The 15,326-nt window shown below is 41.7% G+C and overlaps 1 protein-coding gene across 7 annotated transcripts in view; it reads left to right on the top strand.

The window, feature by feature from the left end:
* Positions 1-15,326, top strand: part of Pcnx1 (pecanex 1) — a 146,538-nt gene that overhangs the window by 53,593 nt on the left and 77,619 nt on the right. For 6 of the 7 annotated variants that reach the window (XM_021202606.1, XM_029541145.1, XM_029541144.1 and 3 more), the window contains exons 5-6: positions 720-809; positions 7,087-8,802. In XM_021202606.1, the coding sequence (XP_021058265.1) occupies positions 720-809; positions 7,087-8,802 (1,806 nt within the window). The remainder of the gene's footprint in view (positions 1-719; positions 810-7,086; positions 8,803-15,326) is intronic. The other variant, XM_029541148.1, reaches the window with a different exon arrangement.

Raw genomic sequence — 15,326 nt, forward strand, 5'->3', positions numbered from 1 at the left:
AATTCATTGTTTTTTATGGCTGAGTAGTACTCCATTGTGTAAATGTACCACAGTTTCTGTATCCATTCCTCTATTGAGGGACATCTGGGTTCTTTAAATACATCAGGGCATAACATGATCTTATTAAATTGCCTGATTTAAGTTGTGTTATCCTTTCATCATTTAAGTATCTCAAAAATATTTGAATGTTTGTATTATTTTAAGTTTTGATTTATTAGAAACCTGTTGGCATAGGGGCTATGTTTTCCTAAGTATGGGTTCAGCTTGTGAAAAACTAGTTTGCTGTGCAAGTTTTAAATGTGATCATAATTGAAACATTAAAAGAGAATTACTTCTCTTTCTGTATATTTCCCTAAAATAAATGTATGGTTTTGCTATATAGTACTGTAGTTTCTAACCTTTGCGGGGAAGGACATTTCCCTCGTTTCAGTTTTGTTATAAAGTAATTGGCATTTCTTTTTAGAATCTGCTTTTTTTAAAAAAAAGCTAACACAAACTCTCCCATATTCCTTATATTCTGTGTTAGGTGTTATGTTGTTAGGTCACATTGTCATTCTCTCCCATGGTCTATCCTACTTGGTAAGACGGTCAGAGCATTCAGCACATAGTAGTTGCTGGTGTCTGACCTGCCTTAGGTGACAGGACCTCCCACTCTCTGTCCCTTTTCTGCTGTGCCTTTGCTTCGGGGTCATGCCTGCATGTGTTTGTCTACATTGTAGGAGACACGGACACTGCTAAGACCTCTGATGACATAAGTTTGAGTCTGGGCCAGAGCTCTAGTCTTTGTAAAGAAGGAAGTGAAGAACAAGGTAAGCATGCTTGCAGTGGCGCTCTCCCTGGGACGGGGTGGCCATCTGAGGGCTGGGTACCTTACTCACATCCCCCCAAGTGTTTGTTTAGTAATTTTCTACACAACCTGTTGCTCTAGAGCTCTGGAAGATCTATAACTCACTATGTAGCTCCAGCCCCCAAACTTCATTTCTCATAGGCATAATCTGTTTATTCTGTTGCTGGTATTTGAAAGTTATCTTGTCAATGCTAAATTGCTTTTGAGGGCCCCTCCCCCCAGGCCTCTAAACAGACTGCGTGGTATGGATTTCATTTTCTTTCTTTTAAATTAAAGGTAAATCAGTTACTTTTCATTTTGCAGTCTTCATTTCTATAATGTGTACCATTGTGATGTCTTGACAAGCAGGTTATAGTCTTAGAACACTGAGTCTGCTTGCATTTAGGGGTCATATATCTTTACCTTATTGTATATCTAAAAAGCACTAAGCAAGGGTTTTGCTGTTTGTGTTTTATGATAATCTGGCTGCTTGAGATTTATACACATTACACATACAACTCTACCATTGTAGCCAGGTATAGAGGAGCTTAGATAATGTCTGGAATTCACTTGGCATAGACTGTGGTCTAGCTTAGGAGTCCACATGCTTATGTTTGCAGAGGCCTGGGTAGCTCTGCAGCGCATCTGTCCTCTCAGAGCCCAGCTCTGTGGTCATGGAGGGGAAGGATCCCTAAACTACTTGTGAGTAGACATGGCTGTACCACACTGCTGTGAGTCCTTTACAGATCCAGTCAGCCTGGATTCCACAGTTCTTGGTTGGTTGGTTGTATTGTCTTCATGTGCATTTACCCAGCTCTCACTCCAGGCTGTTGGTACGTCACAGATGAGCCCATTATGACTTGAAAAGGAGTCGTAGGAAACTCACCCATACTCACAGCCAAATTCAAACTACTATACTACTTTAAAGTAGTGTAAAAAATACTTTTTGTTTGTGGATGTGGGTGCGTGGATGTGAGTATGGGTTGGGGGGAGAGAGAGAGAGAGAGAGAGAGAGAGAGAGAGAGAGAGAGAGAGAGAGAGAGAGAAAACTGAACTCAAGAATAGCAACCACTGTTAATGCAGGAGCTATCTCTCTGGTCCCTCAAATAGTTTGTGACTTGGCTTTAATCTTTTCTTATTATGTACATGGCAATGTTTTAAATATTGTAAATTAATCAGTGAATAGTTTGTACTCTTTTACAGCTTTCATGGTCTCATTATGGAGTTGTAGTACTGTGAGTCAGTTATAAGTCTCTACAAAGCATGGTAATCTTAAACAGAGCGGCTTTTTACCTACAGCAAAGACCTAAAGAGAGCCCCTTCTCTGCAGGGGACAGCAAATGCAAGAGGTGTGAAGTAGGAGCACACCTGTCAGGTTTGAAAACCAGTATGTGTGGGTGGTAGAACCTCTCAGAGGTCATTTCTAAAGATACTTGTTCTAATTCCTAGGAAGATGAACTGCCATCGTAGCCCTGACTCTGAGACTGTATCAAACGGGTGGATGTTGAAGTTGGGAGGTCATTTGGATGGCCGTTGTAAACATGAGGGTAGTAAGACATGGTCTGTTTACATTCTCTCTCTCTCTCTCTCTCTCTGAGTGTGTGTGTGTGTGTGTATGTGTACTAATAAGATGCTGTTAGAGGATTTTAGTAGTGTTCTATAAGATTTTAATAGTACTATTTGGGATGGACAGCAGGAACGATGGGTTGTCCTTTCTAAATTAAAGACAGGAGAGAATGGAGGCTGGGGTGGGACATCCAGTTGGGGCATATTTAGTATGCGCTTCTTTGGGACCTCAGAGCAGTCATGAGAAGAGAGAAGTCAGGTTAGGTGTCTGTGTTTGACATTTAGGAATTGTCCGTTTGTAAATACCAAGCAGCCAGCCAACAGATTAAATATGGGGTAAGAGCTCTGTGTGCATGCAGGCTCATGCCTAGAACTTGGGAGGGTGAGACAGAGGATTGTTATGAATTCAAGGCCAACCTGGGGCGGCAGAGTGGCAAAGTGAGTTCTGAACCACACTCTATTTATAGAGACCTTTTTCAAACAAAAAACAAAAAACAAAAACCCCATCACCACCAAAAAACAGCAAAGCAAACAAAGTGCAAAAGCCCACACTAAGTCGGGTTCTTCTGAAGTTGGGGTAAACTAATGGGGCAGGTCTGCAAGGTTAGCTGGCACAGGGGTTACAGATCCTGGCTGGGGTTTGTCACCACCTAGTGGCAACTGTTTGAGCTGCTGAAATACTGTTTGGGACTGCCTTGGTCTTAGGTGCCTGGATAAGTTGAGACTTGTTTTGTCCTAAGAGTCTAGATTCTTAGTAGAACTAAGCATGTGGAATTCACCCTGATTCTTGACTTCCAAGGAGGAGGTTTTGCCGGTGTCTTTGCTCTGTTCCACTCATGTCTTCCCTGTGCAGGATCAGAATTCCAGCTCACCCCCCCCCCCCACACACACACACATACAGACTACATCTAGATGTTTCTGAGTGTTTGTCCTGGTGCCTGGAAGCTGGGGGCGATTGACAAAGAGGAAGTATAGGTGGGAAATTGAAAAGTCTCAGGGCTCTGCCCTGAAGTTTAGACTGCATAGAAACAGCTGCTGTGGCAAGAGGAACTCTGAGCCTGCTAGATGCCAGCATGCTGGAGGAAGGAAGGCTCATGTCTGCCAGTACTGCTGCTCAGGCAAAGGGCTTGAGGGTGAAGTTTTGTCCATTACTTATAACAGTGAAGATGCTGCTTGCCATGACAAGTCATTTTAATGGAGTAGTAGCATAACCTGTTAAACTGGGAATGTGACTGAGTAGGTGAGTGTGTGTGTGTCTGTGTGTCTGTGTAAGGCCCTTGGTTTAGTCTCCAGCACCACACAAAGTCACGAAGAATTGTTTAAGAGAATTAGGGGAGAAAAACTCATGATTATAAACTATGCTTTCAATAAATTCTTGCCAAGGACAAGAGAACTAAGATGTTAATTAGCAAAAGACATGAAAGATAGGGGAGGGAGATTTTAAGAGAAATAATAGCATGTTTCTGTCATTGACAGAGACAATCCAAGAGAGAAGCCCAGAGCACACTTCTGGTTTACATATAAGTGTGGTTAGCTGTTATCTTAGGAGAGAGTCCTAAGAGGTGTGAGTAGTGAAGTGATTCATACTTCTGCCACTGAGAACACCCTGTAACTTTGTGCTCTATTATTTTTCATTACGATACAGCTTTCATTCTATAAAACTCTCCCTTCTAGCTTAAGTGCTTTTTAATACACACACACAAGATTACAGTCCTGGTATCAGACCTTTTTATCACCGAAGAAGAAACCTGCACCTGCTACCATCCCTTTTGCTTCTTGAGCCTGACAGCTGCTGGTTGTTCTTGCTGTGGAAACAAGAGGGCCTGAGTTCAATCCCCAGTGTCAAACCACAAGGTGTGGCATTGCACACCTGTCATCTTGGGGAAACAGAGAGAGAGAAAAAAACCAAGTGCCAGTCCAAGCAGGCTGACCAAGTCAGTGAGCTCCAGGCTCAGTGAGAGACCCTGGCTCTGAAAGGAATGGGGAGCAGCTGAGGGAGACACCTGTGTCAGCTCCGCCCCCACGTGTGCACCTACACTTGCTCCACCCTACCCCAAAGGTCCTTGAGGAAAGTTGGTTTGGAGCATTGGCATTTTTAAAAATTCAATATTTGTTAAATTGTTTATTTTTCATGTATATGGCCATTTTTCCTGCATGTGTGTCTGTGCATTACTTGCAAGCTTGGTCAGAAGAAGTCATCAGACCCCTAGCTAGAATTAGAGATGTCAGGAACTTCTGTGTGGCTGCTGGGGGTTGAATCCGGGTTGCCTGAGAGAGCAGCCAGTGCTCCACTGCTGAGTCATCTCGCTAGCCCTGATCATCAGCATTTTAAAACTCCCGTTTCTTTGTGTGTGTGTGTGTGAGTGTGTGTCTGGATACGTGCCCTAGAGCGCATGTGCAGGTCAGAGGTCTGCTCTTTGTAGAGTCAGTTTTCTCCTCCTACCTTTATTCCATGGATTCTGGGATCCAGTTCAGGCAAGCCTGTTCCCAGTAAGCCACTGTGCTGGCCCCAGATTTAGGGGTTTTTGAAGTATGTAAATGTGTGGTAACTTCATTCATACTTTAGTCTTAGGAGAGAGGGTTTGCTTTTACCACTGAGATTCAAGTGAACACCTGTAACCCTCCTCTGAGTAATAGTTTGTCTGTGTGGTTACAATAACTAAGGCATAGTTTTCTTTTCTTTCTGTTGTTTTTTGTATTTATAGCTCAGACTGGCCTCAAACTCATGATCTAGCTCCCTCCGTCTCCTAAGTGCTTAGATTACAGGCATGTGTCACCACATCTAAATTAATAATTTTCTTTTGATGAAGCTAACATCAGGTTCAGGCATCCTTTCCTGTCAAAATGAAGGTTTTAAAAGTTAGCTTTTATGTAGGTAGATGGACTTTTTATGTCTATAACTCTATGAAGTCTGTATGATAATTTAAGTTGGTAGCTCCTCCCTCAAATGAAAGATGAAGCAATGTTCTTATAACATAGAGCAACATGTGTTTTTTTCATAAGAGGCTTACTTATAATTGCTTCATCAGTGATGAAAGAAAATGTAGGATTTTAGCCTGTAATTATTACTGGTTTTTGTCAATACTTAACATATTCTCATTGAGGACATAGAACATACTGTACATGATTTTGGTTTTTTATTATATTTTTCTTTGAGAATTTCATATATCCACACAATGTATTTTGATCACATTAATTCCTACTCCTCCCCCAGCTCCGTCCAGATCCATTCCTGGCCCCCTGCTACTTCATCCCAGCTTTGAGTCTTCATTTAAGTGTGTGTGTGTGTGTGTGTGTGTGTGTGTGTGTACACTTAACCCTGTCCAGTTTGTGCTGTCTTAGTATAATCACAGGTGTGGGTCCATTCCGTGGAGCATCCTCCTAGGGCACCCCTAAAGTGATTGTTCCTCCCCTAGACACATCACCCTATGGCACATCTCAGAAGTGGGGCCTGTGAACTCCTGTCATTTTGTGACTACCACAAACCATGAGATACCTTGCATCATTATGTTGTATTTCGTTTGAGCATTGATCAACACTTTGATTCTGTTGTTTGTTTTTTCCTACTCTAGGTCAAAACTTTTTTTTTTTTTTTTGGTTTTCGAGACAGGGTTTCTCTGTGTAGCCCTGGCTGTCCTGGAACTCACTCTGTAGACCAGACTGGCCTCAAACTCAGAAATCTGACTGCCTCTGCCTCCTGAGTGCTAGGATTAAAGGCGTGCGCCACCACTCCCGGCTTATGACTGATCAACACGGTGGTGGTTGTGTGTGTATTTGTGTAATGTGGACATACGTGTGTTATGATGTACATGTGGAGGTCAGAGCACAGCTGTGTGATGTTAATGTCTCCTTTCCTCCCTCTTCATGCTCCTGGCATATACTCAAGTGGCAAGGCTTGTACTGCAGACCCACTACATCATTTTGGAGCTCCATTCTAGGTTTTTGTTTGTTTGTAAAATAATCTTATTAGTGTTTCAAAAAATTAAAGTATTTCCTGAGACACGATATTAATATTTACTATTAATTTTGTTTTTTAAATATATACATATAATTATATATGTCGATATATTCAGCATTTCCTGCTTGCTACTTAATAGGTTTGATCACAAATATTTTAGATGAAGAAACAAAGGCTCCAAATGGTAACCTAAGATTATCTATTTGGAAGTTAGAAATAGAGCTTGCAGCAGGCTGTGGTGGCACACACCTGAAATTGCAGACTGGGGATGCTGGAACAGGAGGATCTGAAGTTCAAGGCTAGCCTAGGCTAAATACAGAGACCCTCTTCAAAATCGAGGGAGGGAAGGAAGAGGGGAGAACACACACACACACACACACACACACACACACACACACACACACACGATCTTTTCCTGAAGCCTTTGAAGAGCTCAAATGGTGTGACAGTTCAGTTCCTTCCATCAGTTAGAATCGGTTCTTGGTGCAGTTTGGAAACAGAAACCAGCTCTTTGGGTTGACTGGTTAGCTCTTTGGGTTGACTGGTTAGCTCTTTGGGTTGACTGGTTAGCTCTTTGGGTTGACTGGTTAGCTCTTTGGGTTGATTGGTTAGCTCTGCTTGAGGTTTATATATACTTGACTTACTACTGGATACTGTGAGTCCTTTTCTTTGTTAAGATACATATGCAGAAGCTGATATGTATCTGTATTAACACTTTTAACTGTATTTGGCACAGATTTGGCAACTGATCGCAAGCTCTTCCGCCTGGTCTCCAATGACTCCTTCATTTCTATTCAGCCATCCTTGTCCTCTTGTGGACAGGATTTACCAAGGGACTTCAGTGACAAAGTGAGCCTGCCAAATCATAGCCAGCACCACCGTGTTGATCAGTCACTGTGCAGTGCCTGTGACACAGAAGTGGCTTCTCTTGTACCTTTACATTCACACTCTTATAGGAAGGAGCATAGGCCACGAGGAGTGCCACGGACTTCCAGCTCTGCCGTGGCCTTTCCTGATGCATCACTGAGTGGCCTCCCTCTTTATCAGCAGCAGCAGAGACGGGGGTTAGACCCCGTTACTGAGTTAGACTCATCTAAGCCTCACTCCGACACCAGAGAGACCTCAGCGGGGACGTCCTGCCCTCCTGCACAATCTCAGCCTGCTGCTGACCGAAGAAAAAGTAACTCCCAGCCACCCACAAAGTGTGGGAAGAACAGGGCACTGAATGCGGAAAAGAGTGTGGACAGTCTCAGGAGCCTGAGCACGCGGAGTAGCGGGTCCACCGAGAGCTACTGCAGTGGGACCGACAGGGACACCAACAGTACCCTCAGCAGCTATAAAAGTGAACAGACCAGCTCCACTCACATCGAGAGCATCTTGTCTGAGCATGAGGAATCTCCTGAAGTGGGAGACAAGAGTGCCCGGAAGAGAGAGTGCGGTGCTGACTCAGTGGAAGAGAGGAGCCAGGGGGCTGATGACCAAAGGACTAGCAGTGACAAGACTGCCCCAGAGGGGAACACACCTGCTGGGCCTTCCGAGGCCCCAGATGCTCAGGAGTCTGAGGAGATGGCTGACCAAGCTGCTCCCAGCAGCTCTGCATCAGAAGACGCCAATAAAAACCCCCATGCAAATGAGTTTACTGTCCCTGGCGACAGGCCGCCTGAGCAAACTGCAGAGAGCAAAGAGGAGCAGAGCGAGAAGCCCAGCCTTTCCACAGACCCCAGAGTTTGTAAAGATGATGGTGGGAAGCAGAAGGAAGGAGATGTCCGACCCAAATCCTCCAGCTTAATCCACCGGACAACTTCTGCCCACAAGCCAGGCAGGAGGCGCACAGGAAAGAAACGGGCCAGCAGTTTTGACTCCAGTCGCCATAGGGACTATGTTTCCTTTCGAGGAGTCTCTGGAACCAAGCCTCACAGTGCTGTATTTTGTCATGACGAGGACTCTAGTGATCAAAGCGACTTGAGCAGAGCACCCAGTATTCATTCTGCTCACCAGTTCAGCAGCGACAGCTCTTCCAGTGCCACTTCTCATTCCTGCCAGTCTCCCGAGGGCAAATACAGTGCCCTCAAGACCAAACATGGCCATAAGGACCGGGGCACAGACTCAGACCACATGCAGAGAGCTCATCCAGGCCCCGAGGGAACCACCAAAAAGAGGACCTCTCGGAGGACTTCCAGCACAAATAGTGCCAAGACGCGGGCTCGGGTGCTGAGCTTGGATAGTGGCACTGTGGCCTGTTTGAGTGACTCAAACAGGCTGCTGGCACCGGACAGTATAAAGCCCTTAACCACTTCAAAGTCAGATCTTGAGGCCAAAGAGGGAGAGGTGCTGGATGAGCTGTCTTTACTGGGCCGGGCTTCCCAGTTAGAGACGGTCACGAGGTCCAGGAATAGTTTGCCAAGCCAGGTTGCATTTCCTGAAGGGGAAGAGCAGGATGCAGCCACTGGAGGTAAGTAAGCTACTGCACCACTGCGGATTGACCCTGTTGCTCATGGTAGTCTAATAGAGCCTTCAGAAAGTACGGTTCCTCTGTGTTAGGAAAGTACACTTCTCTCGGTGAACACGGTGGTCTCCAGTGGCCCAGCTGACTTATGGGACACATCAGCTTATTCCTGACTGCTTCCCCTTTCTAAGCTAGTTATGCTAGTAATAATCCAGTTATTCTTGTCCTTTATACAGTAGCAGCAGTGTTGTAACTGTATTAGGGTGACAAGACACTCACAGCCGTGACTTCCACAGTGTGCGGCTGAGCTCCCAGAGGCGGATGCTCACCAGTCACGTGACACTCTTCCAGCTGCTACGGTAGCACCAGTGGAATATTTGGATAGCCAACTCTTTTTCTATTTCTGTGCTTTTTTCTCAGTTCAAGTTTTAGGTATTAAGAAAAAAAATATTCTTATAATTTCACACTGTCCTTAAAGTTAAGTTAAGTTGATAAATTAAGTTGAAGTGTATATTTATTAGCATTTTATCATGTGATTATCATGTGTTTTTTAACTTTTGAGACACATTGAGGGTCTCAGTGTGTAGCCCTGGTTGTCCTGGGACTCACTACTTAGACCAGATTGGGTTCAAGCTTGCAGAGACCTGTCAGCCTCTACCTCCCAAGTGCTGGGGTCATCTGGCTCTGTTAGCAGTTTAATCCATTAATAGTTGCCATGGTATCCCCTGTGCTGGTGATAGTGTTTGGGTAAAGTAATAACTTCGTGATCTCAGGATTTGGGGAAACTGTACAGCGTTGGGTAGGTGATGCACTACTGTGCCAGTGTGTGTTGGGCCTTTTTTCAAGGATGTCTTTCCATTTCCTCCTCCTACCCATGCAGCTCATTGCCTGTTTTGCTAGAATGAGAATGAGTTTCCTGTTGTCAACACGTGTCTGTAATATAAGGGTTGTTGTCATTTGCTGTGACAATGTTCTGTTTATGCAGACACTTTCAAACATGTCTACACTTAACCTCAAAAGAATTCCAGACTCATCAGCGCTATTTCAAAGGTCATATTGTGGAAACATTCTTTTTGTTATTGGCAAGGTTCTGACAAAAATCAACTTATAATGGGAATGTAAAGAAATTATTTTTAGTGCTGAAGGAACTATCAAAGTAGTCTTCTAACCTATATGTTAGAAATGAATTGCATCTGAAGTAGCTGTTACCACTTGGTAGCTGTGTAGTAATTAAATTCCTAGGAGTTTTTGACCTGGATTTCATTCTGTATTTTCTAACAGATCTGAAAGACTATAAAGGCTTCTCAGAGAAACCGTGTACTGTGTTTCTGTTTATGGTTTCGAGGAATCCATTAGGTTTTAAAAGATAGCTTAATTCTTTAAGTTAGCCAAATACATTTTGAGACTGAACATACTAAGGCCTATGTTCTAACTATTGTGAAATAAATGTTATTTCCAAAATGTGAGTGTTGTGTCTGTGTGGCTGTGATGTGGCAAGTCTGTCTGCGCATATTTGTGTCACATCCTAACGCAGCAGATGTGGCTTTTCCTCTTTTGTTTTGTTTGGTGGTTTTACAAGGTACATGGAAAGTGGTATTTGCATCTTAATACAGTTCTATAACTGTATTAAGATAAGTCCTCATACTTCCAGATTACAGATTTTTTTGTTTATATCTTTAAAATGTCCATTAAATATTATTAATAAAACAATGAATTTTTTTAAATCTCAGCTTAGTTGAAGAAATTCACTAGTATGTAGGAAGTTGAAAATATTTTTTGTCAAAGGAGGGACCTGCTAGGTTTTCTTTTATTTGTTTTTATTGTGCTTACACTGAAAATCAGAACAAAACAAAATTACTTAGATATGTTAGAGGTTTATGTTGTTTTCATTGCACCTAAATACAAAGGTGGTTCGGTTGCTGTGGTTCGGTTGAACTTCCAGAAAACTGAAAGTAGCAGGAAGGAATTTAAACACTGATTTAAATGGACAGAATTTCAGTACGTATTGACATGAGCATCATTTGTTACAGTCTGTTCTGGCAGTTTAAGAGTGATGTGTCTGGGTTGTCCATTCTGTCCTGTATATTGACCTCCAGAAACATGACAGCACATATCGCTGATACCACACCACATAAACACATCTCACACATACACACACACTCACTCACATACAACTTCCCTGGACATAAAACCATGAGTAAATTTTAATTCTAGTGGATTTGGGGCTATTGATGAGTTAGTTCTTCAAATAATTACTCTATTGTTATGGTGAATGGTGTTAGTGGGTGATGGGATAAAATTTTGAAAGTGTACTTGAATATTTATATTATAAAATGGCATATAATAGAGGTGATGTAGCTAAGGACTCACATGCCTATGGGCTCCACTGTAATTGTTACCCTCAGAGATCTACTTATCTTCATTAGGCCTCTGTGCTGCCACTTGAGGATGTGTTGATAGCAGTATCTCTGTTATAGTGAAAGATGAAGGAGTTTAAAATACGATGCATGTGGCAAATGTCTAATAGTAGTGGTGTTATCAGGAAGCAGGCCAGTTAGCTGTGCTACAGATGTGTGTCCTGCCCTGTTTAAGCCTGTTAGTTCAGTGATGTATAGTTAAATATAAGGATGTAGGTATATGTTGAAATAAATTAGAGATGTGAAACTTGACAGAAGTGAAAACACAGACGATACCTGAATGAGTCTTCAATTTCTCACTCAATTCTAACACAATAACGTTTTTAGTAGCTTATCTATTAATGTAGGTTTTGCATCTTTGGCAAGGATGTGTCATATAACTTACTTTATGGGATGTAGTCATACCATAACAGCAGTTTGCTCACTGTCACCTATGGTCGTGTGTGCCAGGCACACACTCAGCCATAGTGCTGCCTTACCTGCTTGCTCCCGTGGACTCTGAGACCTTCCACTCCCAATCAAGTTCTTTGTGCAAAGTCAAGTCTTACTAATAATTGTCTGCAATTTTAAGTTCATACTAAGGTATATTTTATTGGCATCTTGCTTTGTACTTAATTTTTATAAGTATAAGGTACATCTCTAGTTTATTACTAATATTTTAAAAATAAAAATATACATATATAATAAAAAATGTTCTATTTTCTAACTTACTTCAAATAAAGATGGTCTTCTATTGGGCCCCTAAATTTATCTCCTCCATGATGCAATACTATGCTTATAGTATGCTTTCTGTATTAGTTGTCAGATTATAAAGAATAGCTGAAGTAGAGTGATTTGCATTTGTTTATTGTGATTTCTGTAGTATTCTACATTTCTGGGTTATTTGCTTTATTATTTTATGTATCTGGGTGTCTTGCTGTGTATGCACACCATGTGGATGCAGTGCCCACGGAGGTCACAGAGGATGTGAACCACTTTGTGGGTTCTGGGAATTGAACCCCAGTTCTCTGCAAGAACAGCTAGTGCTCTGAGCTGCCTGGCTTCCTTCCCACTTTTAGTTGTCTACATTACTTAACCTTCATTTCTCTGAGAGAAATATTTTAAAAGAATTTTTAAGTCATGCATTTTATTTTATGTGTATGAATGTAGAGCAATCCCTGGAGCTGGGTTCTCAGAACTGAACTCTGGTCCCCTGCAGCAAGCTCTCTTCACCACTGCGCCGCCGGTCCAACCCCACCATGGAGTTTCTCACAGCATTTCATCTATCCAGTTAGGTTTGCTTGGCTGCTGAGATTATGGAAAGGAGCAGTGCTCTTAGAGCAGGATCTCTGTGGGTCTGCATTGTTCTTGGCTGATATGTAAAGGAAGAAAAGGGAAGCTGTTTAGATAAAGTGAGTTTCCATGCCTAGACCAAAATATTATTTTGTTTTTAGAATTCATAATGTTTTAGAATTTCTTTTTTCCTTTTAGAATTACTTTCAGAGTATTCCTGCAAGATAATTTTATTGCTCATTTTTTAATATGGTAGTTTTGTCCTTAAGTAAAAGGAGTTTGACCTTAAACTATCTTAGTATATTCTTAAATGTTTGTAAATGTCTCAGTTTTTTATGGTATATAAATATTTGCTTTGGACTTTAGTCACTGTTCTTAAAGCATATTGTTGTCTTTGTTTGAGGCGTTTTTATCTTCAGTGTTTCCCGTAGATATACCCATTTTTTTTTTCTAGAATGAAGTGAACAGCTTCCTTGAGTAGTTTCTAATCATCTCAATGCTTTTGCTTTTTAAGCTCCAAGAGGCCAGCTACAACAGGACTATTAGAAATAACTATGGTTTTTTTTGTTTGTTTGTTTTTTGTGTTTTTTTTGCAAGGAGAACAGGGGCAGGGACAAGAACCCCCTTAGTCCAAGCCAGTTTCAAACTTGCTATGCACCCGACAATAACCTTCAACTTCTGACCCTTCTCCCATTTCTTGACTGGGTAGTGTGGTACTGGAGATCAAACTTGGGGCTTCATGTGTTCTGGGCACCACTCTGTCAACTGACCTGAATTATTGTAGCCTGTGAATACTTTGAGCGGTCCACAAGCTGCATGAGTTAGAGTTTGTAGACAACTTCTTCACCTGTTATACTCAGAACTTCCAGCCTTGGAGATTTTTTTTTTGGATACCTTTTGCCTTCTACTCCTTCATAATCTTCTATTTGGATCTTTTCTTGTTGCCATCTATAAAGTCAGCTGATAATGTGTTAGTTCATAGGCATAAATTGCTGTACCAAATAGTTCCATATCAAATGTGTAGATTTTTCTATAACTCTCTGACATAAATTAGAAGTAATCTTTAGGTCGATTTTACATTTTTTGAATAGATCTCCATTATTAAAAGATGTTACAATAGGATGGGTCTCCAAATGTCTTATTATTATGGATTGTATATAGCATAAACCTCATCAAGAGACTACATCATTTTAATGAAAATATCACCCAACCATAGTAGCATATATACTTGTTAACTCTGTGCTTTGGAGGTGGAGACAGTAGGGATATGAGTTCGAGGCCAGCCTCTGCTACCTGAGATATGTCTCAAACAAACAAGGGGAGGAGGGTACATGGAGAACAGAATTGAAATATAAAAGTGGAATTGTCTGAGATTATAAATTGATCTTCTAAAGACATTTTAATGCAAATAAGGAAGTCATTAGAAGTCGAGACTTGTGATAAAACATACTTAAAATATATCCCTAAATATTTTATATTTATAGTCTTTTAATTACTGGAATGCTTCTGAATTTTTCTCCTTTACCCATATACACATATAAATTAGTTCTGCCTAGATGCTAAGTTTTTCACTGCTTATATTTCATAGACTTAAGATTCGAGCAGTTTACTTATTTATTTGCTAGAAGATATTTAGTTTTATGCAATGTAAAAGATTTTGTAACATTTTCTCCCTCCCATCTGGTGTCCTAATTTTAAAAAGAAGAAGAAATTTTTTTCCAACGGCCTGGGATTTGATTCCCCAGAGACTTCCTCCTGTTATTTTTAAAATGTTCTTTCTCTTGTAAACTTGAACGCTTCAGAAATGGCTGGGAGACGATGTTTTAGGTAAAGGGCTTGCTGTAAAAACACAAGGACCTAAGTTCAGATCCTCCATGCCCATGTAAGAGCCGCATGCGGTGGTGTGCAAGGATGTGGTGAGTGCTGGGCCTGGGGTCTTTTGGCTGCTACGCTTACTAAACAGTAAGAGATCTTGTCTCAAAAAGCAAGGTAGAGGAAGCACTTAACATTGGCCTCTTACCTTGTGGACCTTTTGCTTCTAAGAACACATGCTTGGTCAAGTGCCCTTGTGAGCAAACACACACACACACACACACACACACACACACACACACACACAGTGTGCTTCAGTTGTCTTTAATTTACCTTAAATATGGTTAAAATGTATGTAACTCTGTGCTTAGAAGAATCTGCTTTAAGCTTTAAAGATGCCTTGAACCCCCTTTGGCTCCCATACAACTACCCACTCAGGACTCGGCTTTAAACGCAGGTATTCTATAGAAGCAGCACCTTCCCCCGACGGCCGATGGCCTGCCTTAGTTGTGCTTACTATGACCATAAATTAAAGCATGTTGGTTTTAGGTGAATGTTGTAGTTACAGCAGTTGTTACAGAGAACATTCTAGAAATTCCTGTAACAATAGGTTGAAAGTATATGTAGTGAGTGTAGTTCCGCAGATGCCTAACCTCTCATCTTGATGTGTTTTCAGAGAGGGGTTGGTGCAATGGCTCAGAGAGGTTAAGAGAACACAGTATTCCTGCAGAGGGCCAGAGTGTTTTTCAGCACCTATGTATTCCAGCTCCAGGGGATTGGAAACTGACTTCTGGCCCCCTTCACCAGTGTGCATATTCCAATGCAGACATATGCATATACATGTAATTAAAAGAAAATAAGTAATTTATCTAACATTTATAGATTAAAATATGAATGTATAAAGTTAAAGATGTCTATTTATGTATATGAGAGGCTTGCCTGAATATGTGTGCTGTGTATGTGTGTGCCTGGTGTCTGCAGAAGCCAGATGAAGTCTTCGGTTCCCTGAAACTGGAGCTATAGACGTGG

This window comes from Mus pahari, chromosome 7 (genome assembly GCF_900095145.1).
Source record: "Mus pahari chromosome 7, PAHARI_EIJ_v1.1, whole genome shotgun sequence".
Lineage (NCBI taxonomy): Eukaryota > Metazoa > Chordata > Mammalia > Rodentia > Muridae > Mus > Mus pahari.